General features: G+C 40.9%; 1 protein-coding gene across 1 annotated transcript; it reads left to right on the top strand.

Annotated features, from left to right (window-relative positions):
• Positions 1 to 2,014: 2,014 nt before the first annotated feature.
• LOC124080194 (retinitis pigmentosa 9 protein) lies at positions 2,015 to 22,246 on the top strand. Its single transcript, XM_046426049.2, has 6 exons — positions 2,015 to 2,352; positions 12,021 to 12,051; positions 14,016 to 14,145; positions 17,103 to 17,194; positions 20,460 to 20,521; positions 21,653 to 22,246. Exons 1-6 carry the CDS (start codon positions 2,201 to 2,203, stop codon positions 21,849 to 21,851), a joined length of 666 nt encoding a protein of 221 aa, XP_046282005.1. The 5' UTR covers positions 2,015 to 2,200; the 3' UTR covers positions 21,852 to 22,246.
• The last annotated feature ends 317 nt before the right edge of the window (positions 22,247 to 22,563 follow it).

The raw sequence follows: 22,563 nt of genomic DNA, 5'->3' as shown, positions 1-22,563 counted from the left end.
CATTGGTTGATGAATGTGATTGCATTGACTGTCACTGTTAGAGAACTGGACTGGATCTGAGATGGTCCTGAGTTTGTTATTGTTGTTATTATCGCTATTTTTACTATTATTATTTATTTATTTATTTTAAAAATTGTTTTAAAAATTGCCCTTGGGCTCAAACGATCCTCCTCCTTCAACCTCTCAAGTTTAGCTGGAACTACATATGTTGCATCACTGTGTCTGGCTGACTCCACTGGTGATGTCAGTTTTCAAGGTCCATCTCCACTTTATCTTCTGCTCCACAAGCAGAAAAGCTGATTTTAAAAAAGGGGCCCATGTGCTTCTCTCCCCTTGGCACCAAAAGGAAGTCCAAACCACAGAACATTTGGGCCCTTGTTCATGAAGAATCCACCAAGTCCCACCTCCTACCTACAATAAAACCCAGGGCCACTCATCTTTTCTTAAGCCATTTTTTGACCTGAGGAGGTGCCTGACCTGCTTTCCTAAAAAGTCTCAATATGTGAATAATAAATTTTTTCATACCTCTAGCTGCATGTGTGATACCTTTCATATTGGCACCAAACCAATTCTAGGGATGTGGGGCTCATCATGCTGCCATGGACTAACTACAAAACCCAGCATATCACTTTGGACCAGCAATCAGGAAACATCAGTCTGGTGTCAAAATACATTAAAGACTCTTCTGCACAGCAAGGTTTATAACAACGTGAAGGGAGAACCTACAGAATGGGAGAAATCTTTGCCAGATACTCTTCCAATTGAGGATTAATATCCATAATATATAAAGAACTAAAAACACCAAACAAATAAACAAAAAACTCCAAGGGCTGGAGTTGTGGTCAGGGGTAGAGCACTTGCCTAGTATATATGAGGCCCTGAGATCGAGTCTCAGCGCCTCATATAAACTAAAAAAATACTTTAAAAAACCCCAATAATTAATTTCAATAAAGGGGAAAATAGCCGAGCCTGGTGGCACAGGTTTATAAGCCCAAGTTTGGGAGACTGAGGTGGAAGGATCACAACATCAAATCCAGCCTCAGCAATTTAGGAAGACCCCGTCTCAAAATAAAATACAAAACTGGTTGGAGATGTGGCTCAGTGATTAAGCCCCTCTGGGTTCAATCCCTGGCAACGCCACGCCCCTTCCCCTCATCCCACTCCTACCCCTGCCAAAAAGGGCAAATGAACTAAATACATTTTTAGATTTTTTTTCCTTTCTATTCTCTCTCTCTCTCTCTCTCTCTCTCTCTCTCTCTCTCTCTCTCTCTTCCCAGGGATTGAACCCAGAGGTGCTTAACCAGTGAACCGCATTCCCAGCCCTTTTTATTTTTATTTTTTTTATTTTGAGACAAGGTCTAGCTAAGATACTGAGGCTTCCCTTGAACTTGCAATCCACCTGCCTCATCCTCCCCAGTCACTGGAATTACAGGAGTGAGACACCACACCTGACTAAACAGACACTTTTCTAAAGAAGAAATACAAATGACCACCAAATATATGAAAAAATGTCCAACATCTGTAGTCATTGGGGGAAATGCAAATCGAAACTACATTGGGAGTTTTGGGGATGTAGAATAGTGGTAATGCACTTTTCCTAGGATGCATGAGGCCCTGGGTTCAATTCCCAGTACTTCAAAAATAAATAAATAAAAAATAGATAACTAAATAAAAATTAAGCCTTAGTTAAATTGTTTAAGGTCTTAGCTAACTTCCGGCACCCAAACCTTTGTAAACACAATAAACGTTGACTGTTGACCACAGATCACATGATCTGTGAAACTCCAAAATTTATATGAAGACATGTACTTTCCTCCAAAAATGGATGAATCCCACTAATATGAGTGTGTAGCGTGTCCAGCCCCTGAGGGACACACAAGTGACTTGCACGGGGGGGCCCAGGCCCACAAAAGGGTGCGCCCCTTTATAGCTTGGGTCAGGAAGCTCCCTTAGGCTCCGCCCCGCCCCCCCGCCCGTCTCTGCTCGAGATCGTCGCCAGCGGGCGCCAGAGTACCCGGCCTGGGGTCGGAGACAGGGACTTGGGAAGCCCGAACTCCGAGGCCGCCGCGCGGAGGCGGGGGCCTTACGGCCTCGGCTGGGACACCGGCCCCCGGCTCCCGGCCGGCGGGTCTCGGGACGGCGGGAGGGGGCGCTGCGATCTTGGCCGCGGCCTCCACCCGAGCCGCGTGTGGGAGTTGCGATGTCTTCCCGGCCGGGGCGCGACGACGCGGGGGCGCGGGGCGTGCGGCGGCAGCGGGAGCCGGCGGAGCAGGAGCTGCAGCGGCGGCGGGAGCAGAAGCGGCGGCGACACGACGCGCAGCAGCTGCAGCAGCTCAAACACCTGGAGTCCTTGTGAGTCTGCGGGGCGCCTCCGCCCCTCGCGGGGAGGGGGCTGCGCGCCAGGCCGGGCCGGGCGGTCCCTGCCCTCTGGGCCGCGGCCGGAGCCGGGGACCCGGCGACGCGGGCCTGCGCGTCAGGCCCCTCCTTTGCGCGAAGAGTGGCGGCCCCGGCGCCCGGGAGCTTAGCCTCGTTCTGGGAGCGGCAGACCCGGGCCCCGGAGGCACCTCCCGCACACATGGAGGGCGGTGTCGGCTCCGGGGAGGCCGCGCGCGTGTCCCCGCCGCCGCCAGGAGGAGCCACGTCTCGGGGACGCGGGCGGCGTGGTGGACCGAGTGACGAACACGCCCCGCCAGGCACTTTGGGGCCTGTGGTGCCTCGTTTCCCTTTGATGGCCCACCGCGAAGGGGCGACCCCCGACCCTTCATCCTCGGCCGTTAAGAGGGAAGAGGAGCCCGGGGCATGTCGCTGTGCTACGGGGAGGAGACTGGAGACCTGAAGACTCGCCCAAGAGCTGGCCTTGAGCGTCCCGAGGCTGGCGGCGGGGTCGGCGAGGGTGGCGCCTCCGCAGTCCTTCGAGTCCCGGCCGGGTCCAGACTCCAGAGGCCTCCAGGAGTCCAGATGACCTGGAGAGCGCGGGCGGCAGAGGAGAGTCAAGTGGAATCTGAATCTGCCCTTCTAGGTTCTTTGAGTGGGCTCCGCCACATGGGCATAAAACACTCTGAGAAGGGAAAAGCCATGTTAGTTTAGAGACGCCAAGAAAGAGCCAGCGAAGCCGGGAGGCTGAGGCTGGAGGATCTCAAGTTCCAGACTAGACAGAGCAACTTACCTTGCCTCACAATAAAAAATAAAGGCAAAAGGGGGTGTAGTTCAGTGGTAGAGTGTCGCCCTAGAATTTTATCCCCAATACCTGGAGAGAAAAAAAAAATGAAAAAACTACGGGATTGGGTGTACCGCAATGTTAGAGCACTTGTCTGTGAGCCTGAAGCTTTGGTTTCGCTCTCACGTGCTGCATCAGGGAGCTGAGAGTTCTTTTTTGAGACAGCATTTTCATATGTTGCTCTCCGAAACAATCCTCCTGCCTTAGGCTCAGCAATAGCTCTACTACAGGTGTACACCACCACTTCTAAATGTTTGAATATTGCCTTTTTGTGGACATTCTCTTATTTTGTCAATATTATATCTAACTGAATTTTAAGGATTACCCATTAGTTTTCTTTTTTCCTTTTATGATTTTCTTCTACCTTATCGCCTGTATCTTCTCTGCTTTTTTTTTTCTTTCTTTCTTTCTTTCTTTTTCTCTTGTGGCATTGGGAATTGAACCCAGGAACACTCTACCACTGGGCTACATTCCCAGCCCTTTTAACCCTTTTTTCTTTTGAGACAGTTCTTCCTGAGTTGCACAGGCTCTAAGTTGATCTGCAACTTGTGATCCTCCTTGCCTCAGCTTTCCTAGTAGCTGCAGTTACACGCATGTACCACCATTCCTTGCTCTTTGCATTTTCTTTTAGTGTTTTCAGGTAGAGGTTTAATTCTAATATGTAGGGATCCTGGGGTCTCCCTCATATTTTAGAGTGAAGCTCCATAATGCCATTTGGAAGGGGGCTGTTAAGGAGAGAAATAAAGCAAAGGTCCTAAACTGATGACTAGTGAGTTTCCCTGTAGAGAAACCAAACTGTAATCTCCCCTTCTTATGGGGAAACCCCCACATTTCAGTAAATAGAGCTTTTTCCTGGGACCCATTTGTTTCAAAGACTAAACTAACAACCTTATGTCTCAATGCCAGAGATGTGCCTGGCTGCCAGTGTTCTGGGACAGGGGAAGGAGCAGAGCATTGCAGAGTTCACACTAAGACTCAACAGGTTTTCCAAGTGCTCAGCCCCATTCTCAGATCTCCAGTATTCCTATGCAGCTTGGCCTCTCCAGTTCTTTCTCAGAGGATTCAGCCTGCAGTTTCTTTCAAGGGTTGGGCAGTTAGATCTCCTGAGGCAGTAAAGAAAGATAACACTGGAGGCTTCAGCCCCTCCCTCCCAGCTCCCATCTTCCAAATGTTGTAACAAAGTAGCTAATCAGACATTTTCCATGGTCTTACCAATTTTTTCTTATAATTCTTCTCTGCCCTTTTTCTCCTCCCATGTTTTCTTTGTGGCTGCTTACTTATAGTTTTACTGGAATTTTAAGGGGGTTTAGGGAGGGAAAGTAGATAAGCAAGTTGGTCACGCCCCATGTTATTTTATTTCCAAGTTTTTTTTTACTGGTGCATTGTAGTTGTACATAAAGATGGAATTTGTTAGCCAGGCACAGTGACACACACCTGTAATCCCAGGGGCTTGAGAGGCTTAGGCAGGAGAATTGTAAGTTCAAAGCTAGCCTCAGCAATTTAGCGAGGCCCTAAGCAACCCAGTGAGACCCTGTCTCTAAATACAGAATAGGGCTGGGGATGTGGCTTAGTGGTCTGGTGCCCCTGAGTTCAATCCCCAGTACCCCAGGGAAAAAAAAAAAAAAAGGTAGGATTTGTTGTTACATATACATGCATACAATATAACAAGGTAATTTGTAGGCCTCATTTTAATGGGATATCTCATAGTGAGGTTTTTTAAATATCTTTTTAAGTTGTAGATGGACACAATACCTTCTTCTTTTTTTTTTTTTTCATGTGGTGCTGAGGATCGAACCCAGTGCCTCACACATACTAGGCAAGTGTTCTACCACTGAGCTACACCCCCAGCCCTCATAGTGTTTTTTTATAAAATTCAAGACCTTTTTCTCTGTGATGATTCCTCTTTAGGTCTCCCTACTCCACTCTAGCCTTACTCTACATTCTAAAATTTGATCTTACTTTTTTGCCTTTTTTCATACCTGCCAGGTTTTATAAGGCATCTGTTTTCACCCAGTTTCCAACTCTGTAGGAAACAGCTGCAGATACAACTGGGTGCAATGGAATATGTTTTTCAGGGAGGACCCCTCTAAAAGAAACCGTATCCCACCAACAGTATTTTAAAATAGCTGGCAAAATAAGGATTTCTCCCCACATACTGCCTTGGAAGAATACATTTACCTCCTGTTATCTAAATTTAATCTTCCCCTAAGAGCAACTTACTAGACTCTAAATAATTTAATAGTAAGTTTTCTTTACAAATCATGCAAAATAATGGACTCTCTTTTTTTAAGAACTGACTTCAAAGATAACAAAGATCTTTCACAGTCAGAAGCCATAATGTACAATAAGCTCATGTGTAGTTGGACACAATAACTTTATTTAATTTATTTATTTATTTTTATGTGGTGCTGAGGATTGAACCCAGGACCTTGCGCATGCTAGGCGAGCGCTGTAACGCTGAGCCACAACCCCAGCCCATTCCCAACCCTTTTTATTATGAGACAGGGTCTCGTTTTTGCCAGGCTGCCCTTGAACTTGCTATCCTCCTGCCTCTTGAGTCACTGGGATTACAGGCATACACCAGTGCACACAAACTCTTTTAGGTTTCTATGCATAAGGCATAGCATTAATATTTCTGGTTAGTGGCTTCAGATGGACTGTATCATTTTCCCATGTTATATAGGTTTCTATTCTTGCTTATCATACACCACAGTTTTCCATTAGAAACACAGTTTTCCATTAGAAATTATTAAGTATTTGCTATAGAAAAACATTGTACTATACCTAAACAGCTAATTCTTATACCTAGTTATTTACTATGTATTCTTCAGAGGCTAAGTCGTCCTTTACCCCTTAGCAAAGCTCTGGGTAAATGATGGTGAGGGTTTGATCAGTCCTTTGGAAGGCTCCACAGATGAAGCCATTTATAACATTTCTCATCCATCAGCTGGCAAAAATTTTTTTTTGGGGGGGGGGTACCAGGGATTGAACAAAGGGGCACTTGACCATTGAACCACATCCCTACCCTATTTTGTATTTTATTAGAGACAGGGTCTCACTGAGTTGCTTAGCACCTCACTAAATTGCTGAGGCTGGTTTTTGAACTTGTGATCCTACTGTCTCTGCCTCTGGAGCCGCTGAGATTACAGGTGTACGCCACCACACCTGGCAGCAAAATTCTTTTCTACTACACATTGGCGATGAACAACAGGTTCGTTCTCCCTAATCACCTCTGATATTTACTCTGTTCAAAAAGTTCTTTAGGGGCTGAGGCTGTGGCTCAGTGGTAGAGGGCTTGCCTAGCATGTGTGAGGCACTAGGTTCAATTCTCAGCACCACATATAAATAAATGAATAAAATAAAAGGTCCATACATCTAAAAAAATATTTTTTAAAAAAAGTTCTTTAAAGTCAGGAATACATAAAGTACATAAGGAGTTCATAAAGTCAGTACATAAGGATGTTATAGAATCAATGTGTCCCCCAAAGCTCACATGCGGAAATTTAATTCCTAGGGCAACAGTGTTGGGAAGTGGAGCCTAAAAGAGCATTAGGTCATGGGAGCTCTGCTTTCATGAATGGGTTAATGACCTTATCTTGGGAGTGGGACAGTTAGAAAAGTTTGGAGGCCCTCACTTGCTCTCTATTGCATGTATGTTCTTTTATCCTTCCACCATGGGATGATACAGCACAAAGGCCCTCTTCAAATGTGGGCCCCCTCAGTCCTGGACTTTCCAGCCTCCAGAACTGTAAGAAATACATTTCTGTCAGGTACAGTGGCACATGCCTGTAATCCCAGCAAGTTAGGAGGCTAAGGCAGGAGGATCCCAAGTTCCAGGCTGGCCTCAGCAATTTAGTGAGACCCTATCTTAATATTAAAAATAAAAAGGGACTGGGGATGTAAACTCAGTGGCAGAGTGCCCCTGGGTTCAATCCCCAGTGCCAAAAAGAAAGAAAAGAAAGAAGTTTCTTTTTCTTAAAATTATCCAGCCTTTGGTATTCTATAATAGCAGTAAAAGTGGATAAGACAGTCAGTCATGATGAAGAAAATATTAAAACATTGAAATGATTGGTTCCCTGGAGATTTGGAGGGTTAAGGCACAGATCTAAGCTAAAAAATAGTTTATGTTTTACTTTTGAGGAAGCGATATGACTCTTTTAGAGCCTGAGAGTTGTTCTTTGTGCACATAGAAACAGCCTGTAGAAAGCCCTTTCCTTCTGGCCTGATGTTCTCCAGCTTATGGGCTCAGCCTTCTGGTCCCTGGTTCAGTCCCTGTCTCATGGGGAATAAAGGTTCCTTGACATGTACATAAAAGTATCCCAGTTGATAAAGGTTGTCTAGGAGCAACTCTTCTGATACAAAGACACCTTTATTACCAATTTCTGTTTCTTTAATCCTGCTCTTAGCTACCCATCAGACATTTGCTGCAAATGTGAAGAGTCTAACCCAGGTGTGGTGACACAAGCCTGTAATTTCAGGCTGAGGCAGAAGGATTGCATAGTTCAAGGCCAGCCTGGCAACTTAGTGAGACCCTGTCTCAAAAAAAAAAAAAAAACAACTCCCCACCTTACCGGCCCCCCACCCCTCCAAAAAAACACTTATTAGAATCTGGTGGGGTTTTTTTGTTTTGTTTTGTCTTAGTTTTTGTGTAACAGGGATTGAACTCAGGGGCACTCAATCACTGAGCCGAGCCACATCCCCAGCCCTATTTTTGTATTTTACTTAGAGACAGGGTTTCACTGAGTTGCTAGTATCTCACTTTTGCTGAGGCTGGCTTTGAACTAACAATCCTCCTGCCTCAGCTCCCGAATTTCTGGTGTTATAGGCATGTGCCACAGTGCCCAGCTTCCTGGTGTGTTTTGTGCTCAACCAGTGACAAACATGATACTAGAATAATTCTTGGATTCCAGCTGCACATCTACTATCAGTCCTGTACAGGTGGGGCTTGACATGGGGCTGGCATGTGGGTACTGGGCAACAGCTTTGGAACTACCCAGCTGCTTCACTCTGACTGGCCATGTGCCTAAACCTTCAACACATGAGCCTCATAGGACATTTCAGATTCAAATTATAACACCACCAAACCAGTAAATGTTCAAAGACCTACACCCACTCATGTGGTCTGTCAGTATTTATACATGGGGAAAAAAATGACAGGAGAAACCACTTGATTGGTTATAGGTTGACATTAGCCTTAGATGAACATGTTTTGGGAGTTTGTACTCTGTGATTAGCTGAAATCTTGGCTGCTTTGATTGGCTAAGAATCAGCCACTTGTTTTTAGAATAAACTTTCAAGTTATGTTGCAGTTTGTTTACATATTAAGTTAGGTTACAATTTACTCTGTACAGAGAGGGAGCTTTCAGCCAAATTTATTTTAACAGAACTCCAGATGTCATGAGGTCTGCATGTTATGTAAGCTATCACATGTTGGCATATAATTGTAATATCACCTTAATATATTTTTAGCATCTATAGAGTTGTTTTAATAGCTCCCTTTCCATTGATATTAATTTTTGTGTTTTTTCTTGATTAGACTTGTTAAGATTTTTATCAACTTTTTAGCTTTATTATTTCTTTTCTATTTCATATATTTCTGCTTCTACTTAGTTTTTCCTTCCTGCTACCTAGTTTGAAACTAATTTGATTGTTTATCTTGCTTTTTTTTGGTACAAGTACTTTAAGTTATAAGTGTTCATCTGAGTATTATTTCATTCCAGAGATTCTGATATTTTAAACTTTATTATCTCATAGTTCAAAGCACTTTTTATTTACTTTTCTTGTGCTTTCTTCTTTGACCCATGAGATATTTATAAGTGTGCCATTTAATTTTGAAGTAGTTGAGACATGGAGGTGGGGTTCTATGTATTTTAAGGTGATTGATTTCTAATGTAATAAATCATGCAGGAAACAGTCTGCATGATTTCAAATGTTTTAAATTTCAAAGCTTATTTTGAATATAGTCTATCCTTATTAATTTTCTACTTGTCATTTTTGTGTATAGTTCTCTATAAATAACAAATAGGTAAAGGTGGCTGATAATGTTTTAATCCTTCTATCAAGACAGGGTCTTCCAGCAAAGTGAGGGGGTTTAAAATCTCCAAATATGATTGTGGATTTGTCTTTCTAGTTTTATAAATTTTTACTGCATGTATTTTGAAATTTTGTTATTAGGTATATACACATTTAGGATTGTTATACTTTCTTGAAGAAGTTATCCTATTATGGTTATGAAATATTCCCCCTTTATCTCTGAATATCTTTTTCTTGAAATTTTATATTAATAGGTCTACTTCAGATTTCTCATGCTTACTTTCCTCATTTTTTGCTTTTACCCTATTGGTGTATTGGTATTTAAAGTGAGACATATGTATAGAGCATATGGTTATTGCTTGATTTTTACAGATGTTGAATATTTATATCTTTTTTTTTTTTTAGTTGTAGTTGGACACAATGCCTTTATTTTATTTATATATTTATTTTTTATGTGGTGCTGAGGATCGAACCCAGTACCTCGCACTTGCTAGGCGAGTGTTCTACTATTGAGCCATAACCCCAGCCCCAAATATTTATATCTTTTAGATTACAATATCTACTTCATTTATGCTTAATTATTGATATTTTTTAAAAACTTGACATGAAAGTCAAGTTAGTGGAAAATTGGGTAAATGATAGGTTTCATAATAGAATATTTCTAGAAAACAGGTTGATAGTTCTGCTGTCAGGCTCAGAGAAGATTGTTGGAATGGTTTTGTTACAGTTGTTCATTCTCTCATTTATCATATGTACACAGTAGCAGATTTATTTTCTTGTTTGTTAACACTTTATTTTGCAAATAAAAATTCTGTCATCAGAAAATAAAAACAACAACAAAATACATGTCATGAGGTCTGGGTAATTGTCCCAGTTCTACCTCTTAAGTGTATAGATCAGCTTTACCACTGGGATACGAGGTCAAAGCCTGTGGGTCACCCTCTGCTTCTTTCTTTCTTTCTTTGGTACCAGGGAATGAACTCAGGGTCTTCAATCAGTGAGCCACATCCCCAGCTCAATTTTGTATTTTATTTAGAGACAGGGTCTCACTGAGTTGTTTAGTGCCTTGCCATTGCCGTGGCTGGTTTTGAACTCGTGATCCTCCTGTCTCAGCCTCCAGATCTGCTGGAATTACAGGAATGCGCCACCTCACCAGGCACCCTCTGCTTGTTCTGAGGCTCTAACAAAATAACTTAAAGAAAAATAAGACATTTAAAATTTTTTTCTTTAGTTGTTTATGGACCTTTAGTTTTATTCATTTATTTATATGTGGTGCTGAAAATCGAACCCAGTGCCTCACGCACCGAGGCAAGTGCTGTACCACTTAGCCATAACCCCAGCCCAAGACATATTTTATGAGGCTTGGAGAAGATGGGGGTAGACTTGTCTAAAAGCTGATATACCCACTCCACAGCCAGAAGTGAAACAAAGTTTTCTAAATCATAGGCCAGAAAGGTCATAGTCCAGCAAGGGACATCTGTGGAAAGTTCACTACATGTGTAAATGTATATAGAATGAAAAATAAAGGTCCCTCCTATCTATACGTAGTCATATATAATGTCCCTTTTCCTGTACCAAGTACACTGTTTTGCAGGTACTACTTTGTAGACCAAACTATTATGGAGATGATTATCCTATTATCAGTATCTAGTTCATTCTTTTAACATTTTTTAGTGTTTTTCTGATGATCAGATTTAATATTTCTGTTATGGAAACAGAAAATCATCACTCCAGCTTTCATTACTTGTTCAGCAGTTTGGGGGCTCCCACATTTCCAACTTTATCTAGAGTCTAGATATACTCTTAAGGCAGCCTCAGTGCCCTGATAGACCTCTTTCAGTAAAATGTTCCACATGGAGGCATTGAAGAGACCTGAGTCATACCGTAGTTTTGCCTTCTTTCTTCCCTTTTTATATATTTTTTTGGTCCATTAGGCATTCGTGACTAAACACTAACACCCACGCTGTGTTTGATAGCGTGTGTTTATGTGTCATTACTTAAAAATGAACACGAGCATCTGGTGCTGATTTTCTAAACATAGAATCTAGCAGCCTTTTCAGGCTGTTTCAGCAGAATGGTGAAAAGTGAAAATGAACCAGGAGCCCAGGCCCTGGTGGTCCCAGAGCTTGTTGGTGAATAGAAAGAAGGCCCCACAGTAGACTGATATAGCAGTGATGGTCCTGACTGTACCCCATGGATGGGGCACCAAGCAGTGGTCCTGCAGGCTAAGTTCAGGGTGGTCAGCATAGGAATGGAAGGCTGTCAGAGCTGAGAAGTTGCTCCTGATGGCTCTGTTGTGGGGTAGGTAGAAGCCAGGGCAAAGGGGCCTCTGGGACAGAGGCCCTAACTGTGCTGGAATACGTGATTGCCTTTCCCCCAAGAGCCCGTTCCTTGTTGAGTAGTGGATGTTATGCTGGGTGGGCAACCTGACAAAACCACCCTTATGTTCTGGAACCAGACTACCCCATAGTCTTCCTACTTCACTTTCTTTCTACAATCTCTTTCCCTTTTTCCAAAATAAAATCATTATGGTGGGATAATGTTATTATTTCAGTGAATTTAAGATGTAGTTCTCTGCAGGATCACTTTATTTACATGGGATCTTCAGTGCTGAACATATTTTATTAACTGATATAGAAAGAATGTAATTTTAAGTTTTTACTACAAATATCCTTTTATTCTGACCTGGCAGCTACCTGTAGCTCAGTGAAGTGTTATGCTCCTATTAATGTGGTTAATGAAGTTTTGCTTCTTGTTTTTTCTTTTTTAGCTATGAAAAACCTCCTCCTGGGCTTATTAAGGTTAGTGTGAAGTTTTTACTCTGGTTATTCTGTGAAACATACTTAACACACTCAATAACTTGTTACGAAAAATGTCTGTATAGGTTTTAAATCTCCTTTTATGAAAATAACTGTTTCTTCCCTGCAGATGCCAGACAGGTCCTAATTTGGGGCCTTGCGCCTCTGTGGAAATTTCATCAAATGTGTTACCTTCCCTAGAGAACCAGCCAGGCGCAGCACGTGTGTGTGCAGGTGTGTGTGTGTGTGTGTGTGTGTGTGTGTGTGTTCATTTGTTCGTATGTGTTTGTTCCTGGGCTATAGCTCCCCTTCTCTCACTGGTTGCACTGCTGCCTCATTTTCCCTGCCTACCTTACCTGGCCAGCTCCTCAGTACACCCCATGCTGGGGTCTTGAATATCTTCAGCTCAAAGAGCAGCCTCTCAGGAGACCTGAGAGCGCATCTACTCCAGCCTCCCTGAACAGGGACCCATCTCCCAGCTCCGTGGCCACCCTGTCAGGGTGTTTCTCTGCATGAGGGAGACTAGAGTAGTAGGTGAAGCCAAAAGACCTCTTGTGATTGATAACTTTCTTTTTTTAGGTTGGGAGGGTACTAGATTGAACTCAGGAGTACTCTCTCGACCACTGAACTATATCCACTGCCCTTTTTATTTTTCATTTTGGTCTCGCTAAGTTGTTCAGGCTGGCTTTGAATTTGTAATCTCCTGCCTCAGCCTCTTAGGTAACTGGGATTAGGGATCACAAATGTGCACTGCTGTGTTGAGCCACAATGAACTGTTCTAATATAAAATACTATCCTATTATTACAGAAAACCTGGTTTACTTTTTTTTTTTGGTGGTGGTGGTGGTGGTGGTGGTGCTGGCGTTAGAACCCAGGCCTTATACATGCTAGGCACTCTACCATAGAGCTGCATGCTTCCCCCACTTCAATTTTATGCCTTGTCTGATTCCACACATTTTGAGGGAATGAAACCTTTTTTTGATCTTTGCATCTAATTTACATCAGAATGTGTCTCTCATAAATCATTCCTGTGTGAAGGACATACTTGTGCTTTCCTATAACTTTCCTGCAGTAAAGTTTGGTTTTGTTTTATGCAAAAAGTTGTTTTTTTGGTGTAGTTCTTCTCCTACATTGATTTCCTGTTTCTCCTACTGTAATGGCAACCTCTCCTCCACAGAAAAATCTTACTTAAGCTTCTCCAGAGACCCTCACCATAATTGTTCTTAGACTGTCAACAGAACTTATGCAAAAGGATTTTCAGGGGGCCGGGACTGTGGCTCAGTGGTAGAGCACTTACCTAGCAAGCATGAGGCACTGAGTTTGATCCCCGGCAACTCATAAAAATAAAAACAAACAAAATAAAGGTATTGTGTCCATTTACAACTAAAAAGAAAAAAATTTTTTTTTTTTTAATTTTCAGGTGGGGGGTATACTTGCAGAAGCAGAGTTGATAAGTAAGACTAACCCAAGGCCTTCACAGAGGCGTTTGCTTTGGCTGGGAAGCCAGCTGACAAGAAATGGGGAGGGAAACTCTCCCTTTCCCAGGCACTGATTTTCAGAGTGTTCTTGACCTGAATTGGTTGCCCAGAAAAAAAAAAAAAACTATTGTTATATGGAATTCTGCAGATTATGAGCCTCTGAGCCTGTCCCCCTACACACTGGGTATAAAGTTCTAAAATTTTCTGAACTCTGGGTTCAGAGGGATTGATGGACTATGGCGAAAGCCCCCCTTTTGAATCTGGCTGCAGCCAATAAACCTGCTTCCTGCTAATTCCTCAGTGTCCAGTCTCATCTGTCCCATCTATCAGGTATAATTTGTCTTTCTCTCTTGTTCATGGGGATGATTGAAGATGACATTGGGACCAACTGCAGAAGAGAAAGCAAGGCAATATTGGGTTGCTAGGAAGGAGGGACAAACTTCTAATGCTTTGTTGCCATGTTGTTTACACATTGTTTCCTTCATTTAGGAAGATGAGACTAAGCCAGAAGACTGTATTCCTGATGTACCAGGCAATGAACATGCCAGAGAATTTCTGGCTCATGCGCCAACTAAAGGACTTTGGATGCCACTGGGGAAAGAAGTCAAAGTTATGCAGTGTGAGTGTAGAAGAGTTTAAATAACACTCTCATAATATGCAAGTTACATACTACAGTGTACAAAGTGTGCAACAGCCTTAGGCTGTAATGTTAAACAACTGCAAGTGATTATTTTCAACAAAGATCTGGGGATCAGGCTTTTCCTATAAAGTGAAAGACATGACCAAATAACAATACTGTGTATAGATGTTCCCTTCCCAGGCAACTGTGAGACAGTTCAAATAGTGACAGTGATCTCGGTAATAGTCTTTTGAGGGGCACAAAACCAATCTGATCCCTGGATGTTGGCATTGTTGCTGATTTTTACAAAACTAGAAAAGAATGAACACTGGGAGTAGGCCCACTTCAAATACTAGAAATCTATTATTCTCACTGTGGTTCTGTAGTTTCCTTAAAATGATGTTTATCTGATTGGGGCAAGCCTTTGATTAACTTACAGAGTTTATAAAATTGTTGTGGTCCAATTTGTAACTATATTTTCATTACTTTTAAGAAGGAACAGATTTATACACTTGAACATGCTTGAGAGACCTCCTGGTACATTATCGTGTAAACAAATTTCCTTAGTTGTCATGTTTGTGGAATCTCAGGAAGGGGAAGAAAGCAGATGAGTATTTGTCATCATCCAGAAGTTTATAGCTTTTTTAAAAAATTTAATTAAATTAATTAATTAAAATTTTTTTTTAAAGAGAGAGAGAGAGAGAATTTTTAATATTTTTTAGTTTTCGGCAGACACAACATCTTTGTTTGTATGTGGTGCGGAGGATCAAACCCGGGTTGCACGCATGCCAGGCAAGCTTGCTGCCGCTTGAGCCACATCCCCAGCCCAATTTATTTTCTTAATATATATTTTTTTAGTTTAGTTGGACACAATACCTTTATTTTATTTATTTATTTTTATGTGGTGCTGAGGATCAAATCCAGTGCCTTGAACATGCTAGGAGAGCATTCTACCACTGAGCCACAAACCCAGCCCCTATAGCTTTTCTTTAAAAACTTAAATACCACTTCTCTGTGTAATGAGGTGGGTTAGTTGTATTTCACTTATATTTTTTTAATTGAGAAGTTAATGAAGCATAAGCTTTAGTTGCCCTGACATTTTTTTTAAAAGGCCTATCGGGACTTCTTTAATATGTTTGTGTGGTTATATGATGTTGTATAATTTTCCAAGGGAAGATATTTTTGCATTTGTTTCCTAAATAGCCCTTCTAATCCCCCCCTTCCTCCTCACAGTGATACAAGGTTCAGGTCTCACAAAACTTAGATTCATCCCAGATGGGAAAAAAGGTGCACGCGCGCACACAAGCACATACATGTACACACTTTCATTATATTCACTGATTCTGGTGTTAACTCTAAAGTTTTCTCACCCTTTGATTTGTCTGCAAATCAACAATCTTTTTGTTGTTGTTGTTGTTGTTGTTACTGTGGATTGAATGTAGGGGTGTTTTACCACTAAGCTATATTCCCAGTCTCACGAGTCACTGGGATTTCAGGCAAGCACCACTGTGCCTAGAAAGCAATTAATCTTGTAAAATTCAGATTATTTATTAGTATTTTTGAGGGGAGGATAGTCTGCATTACTAACAGTCTCCTTGTGTTGTCAAGTTTGCTGTGAATCACACTTGGTATTTCAAGGATTCCTTTAATTCTAAGAGAATTTTGAATTAAAATGGTAGACATCTACATGTTAACCTAGATCCATGGCATTTCACAGCCCCTCACCTCAGTTTTACTATACAGAAGGCAATTGGCTTAAATGAAGTTAGTCCTTTCCATACATCAAAGGATGGGGTAGATAGACACAGGGACAGTTCAGAGGCCATCCATGATGAGCTCCCAAAATTGATTCTTTTTAATGTTTTCCTGAATCCAACCCTCAAATAAAAATAAAAGGGAAATCTCTTCCTCTTTGACTATTTTCCATAGTTGCCAGCTTGAAGGGAAATTGGCTAATCTCACCCATGATCTCCTTTCCTGCTTCCTGACTTCCTTGGTTGATACCCAAGCACAGACTCTGACTTATGTCACTATTCCCATACAGTTTCATGATTTGCCTCATATCCAGATGGATCTGAGAAGATAAAACAGGTCAGAGAAGTCTCTCCATTCCTGCTTTACTCACCATTTCATCTTCCCTTTAGATCTCAATACATGATGTCAAGTTCATGATCATTGAAATTCCTTGAAGATGTGTTTTCCTGTGTTGCCTTGACACATGTTATATACTGCCTTATGACTCCTCCTTATGTTTTGCTACCTTTAATAAAGGGCCTCTTTAAATGGGACAGTTTCCCTGTTCTGCAGGGAAAGTCACAGGGTTGTAATGGCATTAACATTACAACCCTGCAGGGTTGTAATGGCATTAACATTTTTTAAGAGAACTGTGATTTATAAATAAGAATCAGCTGGACATGAAGGCACACACCTGTAATTCCAGGGATTTGGGGGCTGAGGCAGGAGGATCACAAGTTCAAGACCAGGCTCAGCAATTTAGCAAAGCCCTAAGCAACTTAACAAGACCCTATCTCAAAATTAAAAGGGGTGGGAATGTGTCTCAGTGGTTAAATACCCCTGGATTTAATCCCTGGTACGTATAAATAAATAATTAAATAAGAAAGAATGAATCAGAGCCACTTGATGAATGATGAATGGAAAAGATTTGCTCTAAAAAATAGAGTGAAGTATATAAAAATAAATTTTCCTTTTATGGTACTTTTGCATTGGATTGCTTTGTAAATACATGATGATGGAATATTTATTTCTAAAGCTTATTATTAAGATTTAAGGATGTCTGTGAAAGCAATTAGTTTACCTCTGTTTTCTCTGATCTTCCATTCATAGTTTACTGACTACCTTTGCTTTTAGAATGGGAGTCTAATTAAGAAAAACTTTAATTTAATCTGGATGAGGTGGAGCTGTTATCTTACAGAAATATTTCCCTTTTTCTCTTTTAGGTTGGCGATGCAAACGGTATGGTCACCGAACGGGTGACAAAGAATGCCCTTTTTTTATCAAAGGCAACCAGAAGTTAGAACAGTTCAGAGTAGTAAGTAAAACCCCAGTATCAATTCACATTTATCACACTATCAATGAGCCAGGTAGTCACCAGTGAAATGAATATTCATATAAAATACATTCCCCAGAAACATTTTTTCCAGAGCATTTCATATTAAGTTCTATGTTAAATTGCATTTGTGTGACAGATTAGTTCTTTTTTGAGAGGGTGGGTGCAGGAGATCGAACCCAGGGCCTGGTGCATAGTAGGCATTTGCCTCACCACTGTGCTCTACCCCTAGCCCCAGATTCAGTTCTTAAACAAAAAAGAACAAACAACTATTTTAAAATGTTGTTTGCTGCCAAGTTTGATAATGCACACCTGTAATCCCAGTGACTCAGGAGACTGAGGCAGGAGGATCAGAAGTTCAAAGTCAACCTCAGCAATTTAGCAAGACCCTGTCTCAAAATAAAACATAAAAAAGGGCTGAGGATGTGGCTCAGTGGTTAAGTTGCCACTGGGTCCACTCCCTGCCGTGCCCCACCCTCCAAAAATAAGCAAATAACACCTAATTCTTTTTCTTTTCTTTTTTTTTTTTTTTTTTTGGTACAGGGGATTGAACCTAGGGCACTTAACCACTGAGCCACATCCCCAGCCCTTTTTATTTTGAGACAGGGTTTCACTAAGTTGCTGAGGCTGGCTTTGAACTTGTGATGCTCCTTCTTCAAATTCTCGAGTCACTGAAATTACAGGGGTGTACCACCATAATTCTTTTTCTTAAGTAGTCATTATCTATTCAAACCCCCCATTTTTAGTTATATAAAAGGTAAGTTTTAGGGCTGGGAATATAGCTCAGTTGTAGAGTGCTTGCCTTGCATGCAGAAGGCCCTGGGTTCAATCCCAGCACCACAAAAAAAAAAAAAAAATCGAATTTTAGCCAGATGTAGTGGTATAACCCTGTAATTCCAGTGAATCTGGAGGTTGAGGCAGGAGGATTGTATGTTTGAGGCCAGTCTCAGCAACTTAGTGAGATCCTATCTCTAAACAAAAAAATACAAAGGGCTGGGAATATATAGCTCAGTGGTAGAACACCCCTGGGTTCAATTCCTCTTACCATTAAAAAAAAAAAAAAAAAAAAAAAAAAATCATGTAAAAATGAGGGACTTCATTTCCCAGTTTTTGTTTAAAGATATCTTTTAATTAAGCTAGAAGTGTGTGTATATTTCCTCACTAGATCTATTATTTCCTTGCTTTATTTTAACAGAATCACCTTCTAGAGGTGATAACTCATTGTTCAGTAACTGCTTCTGCCAAGTGGTGAATGTACTGGGGTTATCAGCATATATCAAAATGGGGTCAACAGATGTGGCTCAGCAGTAGAGACTTTGCCTCACACGGACAGGGCCCTGGGTTCGATCCTCAGCACCATATAAAAATAAATAAACGAAATAGAGATGTTGTGTTCAACTACAACTAAAAAATAAATATATATATATTTTTGAAAAGTGCGGAGGATGTAGCTCAGAGGTTTGATCTCTAGTACCCGCCCCCCAAAAAAGGTGAAAAAATAAAGTATATTTAAGTACTTGAAGCCGATTTAAATTATCTATATAAGAATATATTTGCCTTAAAAGAATATATTGCCTTTAAAGAAAACGGGAACCTTACAGTAGGATTTTTACCACCAGGTCCAATCTAGTCTCTCTTTCCAAAGGAGGTCTGCAGCAAATAGTTAGACGCATGTATTTTCAGACTTCCTTGGTGATATGTAACATGCATTTTTATGTTACTTATGTATGTATGTACTTATTTATTTTGCTGCATGGATATTGAACACAGGGCCTCATGACTCTTATGCAAGCACTCTACCAGTCCTTTTTTTTTTTTTTTCATTTTATTTTGATACAGGGTCTAGCTAAGTTGCCTAGGCTGGCCTCCCACATGACATCCTACTTCCTTAGCCTCCTAAAATGTTGAGATTACAGGCATGTGCCAGTATGCCCAGCATTTTTAACTTACAAATTACACTTCTTTTTTTTTTTAAATAGTGCTGGAGATTGAATCCATGGCCTTGTGCATGCAAGGCAAGCACTCTACCAACTGAGCTGTTTCCCCAGCCCCTAAATTACACATTTTTAACATTATTATTACAATCATTTTGTAACTCATTTATTTCACCTAATATTATCTCTTAGTCATCTATCCATGTAGACCAAAGAGAATCACCTCAATATTTCTCAATTTGAGTACTGTTTTATTATTACAAAGACCATGCCACTGTTTATGGAGTTATTTCCTGATGGATAATATGGATAATATTTAGTTATTTCCTATATTTTTCTAACAGAGAAATTCTTCTTGTAGCCTTAATGAATTTACAATGATCTGACTGTTTTTTGTTTTTTTGTTTTTGTACTGGGGATTGAATGCTTTATGACTGAGCTACATCCCTAGTCTTCTCTACTTTTTATTTAGAGATATGTTCTTGCTAAGTTCCTGAGGCTGACCTTGAACTGGTAATCTTCCTGAGTCTCTGGGATTACAGGCCTGTGCTACTGCACCTGGTGTGATAGTACAGCTGAGCACAGTGACACACACCTGTAATCCCAGCAGCTCAGGAGGCTGAAACAGTAGGAGCTCAAGTTCAAAGCCAGTCTCAGCAACTTAGCGAGTCCCTAAACAACTCAGACCCTGTCTCAAAACAAAATACAGAAAAAAGGGCTGGGGACACAGCTCAATGGTTAAGTGCCCCTGGGTTCAATTCCCAGTACCAAAACAAAACAAAACAAAACAAAAAAACTAGAACAGCCTCAGCCTTGAGTAGCTGGGAAAATAAGTACATGACACTACTTTTAGCTTCACATACAAACCAAGACAAATTGTAAAGGTGATGTCTTGGTAGATGGGGTATGAGTCTTAGTAAGAGGCTTTTTATTATATAATCTATTGTGTTTTCTGGTTTTTGAATCATGTGAGTATACAACATATTCAAAAACTAAATTTAAAAGTAAATACTGTGTTCTAGTAAAAAAATGGATTAGAACATGTTAAACAAAGCTATATCAAACAATTTTTTAAAATTGGTTTCAATTACATAATTAAAAAATTAAAAAATATTTTTAAAATATTTTTTTAGTTGTAGATGGACACAATACCTTTATTTATTTTTATCTGGTGCTGAGGATGAAACCCAGTGCTTCACACATGTGAGGTGAGGGCTCTACTACTGAACCACAACCCCAGCCCAGGACTTAATTTTTATTTAACTAGTAGTCCACAAAGCCTAACCAGACTTTAATCTTCTCTGACCCTTAAGGCACATGAAGATCCCATGTATGACATCATTCGAGAGAATAAAAGACATGAAAAGGATGTGAGGTGAGGTCATCCTGATGAAAACAACAACCTATTAAGTCTTAAATTGATTAGCATTGGAAACAGCCATTCTGATAACAGGGGGATGGTATTTTAACTGAGTGACTGTAGGGTAGATGTTTTAATCAGCTTTTTCCTGCTGTGATTAAAGGATCTGACCAGCACAATTCTAGAGGAGAAAAGGTTTATTAGAAGGCTTTCAGTTTCAGAGGTTTAGTCCATAGAAGGCTGGCTCAGTTCCTCGGACTTGAAGATGGCTGAACATCATGGCAGAAGAGTGTGGCAGAAGGAAACAGCTTACATGAGATCAGGAAGCAGAGAGAGAGAGAGACTCTACTTGCCAGATACAAATATATACCCCAAAACCAGGCCCCAATTCCCATCTCCTCCAGCCACACTCTACCACTTCAGTTAATTCCTATCAGGATTAATTCACTGATTGGGTTAAAACTCTTAAAACCCTATCATTTTTCTCCTCCAAGCCTTCTTGCATTGTCTCATATGTTAGCTTTTCTCCCATCCAAACCATAACTGCAGGAGTCACTGCTGAAAAGGCCAGTGTAGAGGAAACCAGCAGGCAAGCCTCCTCTTGGCCCAGTACAGTCACACAACTGGAAGTGATGTTGGCAATCCACACTGTGGTGTCTACACATAGTGTGCAGTTGACCATTCCATGTCATTTAGTTTATCTTCAATGTCATTGAGGATCTGAGGTGTTAAAGTGTATTCTTAGCCACAATTAAAGAGAGTGTTAAAAAAAAAAAAAAGGGTTTGTTTTCAAATTAGTTGCATTGAATTAGTTCTCAAGGAGTTGATTACTGTGAAATTGGGGGAAAGGTTAAGTATGCATCAGTTAGAAGTTAAAATTTTAAGGACTATTGGAACCTGTAGAAATATTTAAGACAATGAAAAGATAAGTATTGTTTTTAGTGAATTAATCATGATTCTTCCCCTCTTGATACTGCTTTTAAATTATGCTTACCTAAGAGATGGGGATGTTGCTCAGTGGTAGAGCATTTGTCTAGCATGTGTAAGACACTGGGTTCAATCCCCAGCACTCAAAATAAAATTATGTATATATAAGAAACCTATTGAAGTTAAAAATCACATTTCTTTGATCAATCTTATGTTTAGGATTCAGCAACTAAAACAGTTACTGGAGGATTCCACCTCAGATGAGGATGGGAGCAGTTCCAGTTCTTCAGAATGTAAAGAAAAGCATAAGAAAAAGAAGAAGAAAGAAAAGCATAAGAAAAGGAAGAAGGAAAAGAAAAAGAAAAAAAAACGGAAGCATAAGTCTTCTAAGTCAAGTGAGAGTTCAGACTCGGACTGACAAGAATTAGGTTCTCTACAAAAATCAAACACTGTGGCCAAAGAACAGAGGGAGATGTGACCCAGGAGTAACAAGTCACAGAGGACATCTGGCTTCACAGCTGTGGATTCTTACCACCTTGCCATGGTGAGCTGTCTCCACTCAGGTGCTAGGTCTGGACTGCGCTGAATTCCTCCAGGAAGGCTTATTCATTGACCCCTCCCTGCTCTTTGCTTGAGTCTATGAGTCCCTTGAAAGGCCTCCTGCAGCCTGGCAGGACAGTGGGGTATCTCTGGGGAGGTGCTTTTGGGTGTTAGCACAGCTTTTGCCCTTTGTGAGTGACTCATTTCCCACAGGCTTTAGGCTGGACTCTTCTATGTTGTTGAGTATAATAAAAGCTTATGATTTTTTAAAAATGTAGTTATTTATGAATAATATCAGCATGTGGTCCAAATTAAAAGAAAATTCTTCTTCTTTTTTTTTAATATTTATTTATTTATTTATTTTTTGGCGGACACAACATCTTTTGTTTGTATGTGGTGCTGAGGATCGAACCCGGGCCGCGCGCATGCCAGGCGAGCGCGCTACTGCTTGAGCCACATCCCCAGCCCCAAGAAAATTCTTCTTAATGCCTTTCTATCCCAGTTCCTTCCCCATTGGCTACCAATCTTACTAATTTGGTATTGACATCTTTCAGAAGTATATATCACAAATATGACTTTTTTCTTACATA

The sequence above is a fragment of the Marmota monax genome, unplaced genomic scaffold (genome assembly GCF_021218885.2).
Source record: "Marmota monax isolate L192 unplaced genomic scaffold, Marmota_monax_Labrador192_F-V1.1 WCK01_AAM20220418_F8-fsc00133, whole genome shotgun sequence".
In the NCBI taxonomy this organism is placed as follows: domain Eukaryota; kingdom Metazoa; phylum Chordata; class Mammalia; order Rodentia; family Sciuridae; genus Marmota; species Marmota monax.
This window is presented reverse-complemented; position numbering and strand designations above follow the sequence as displayed.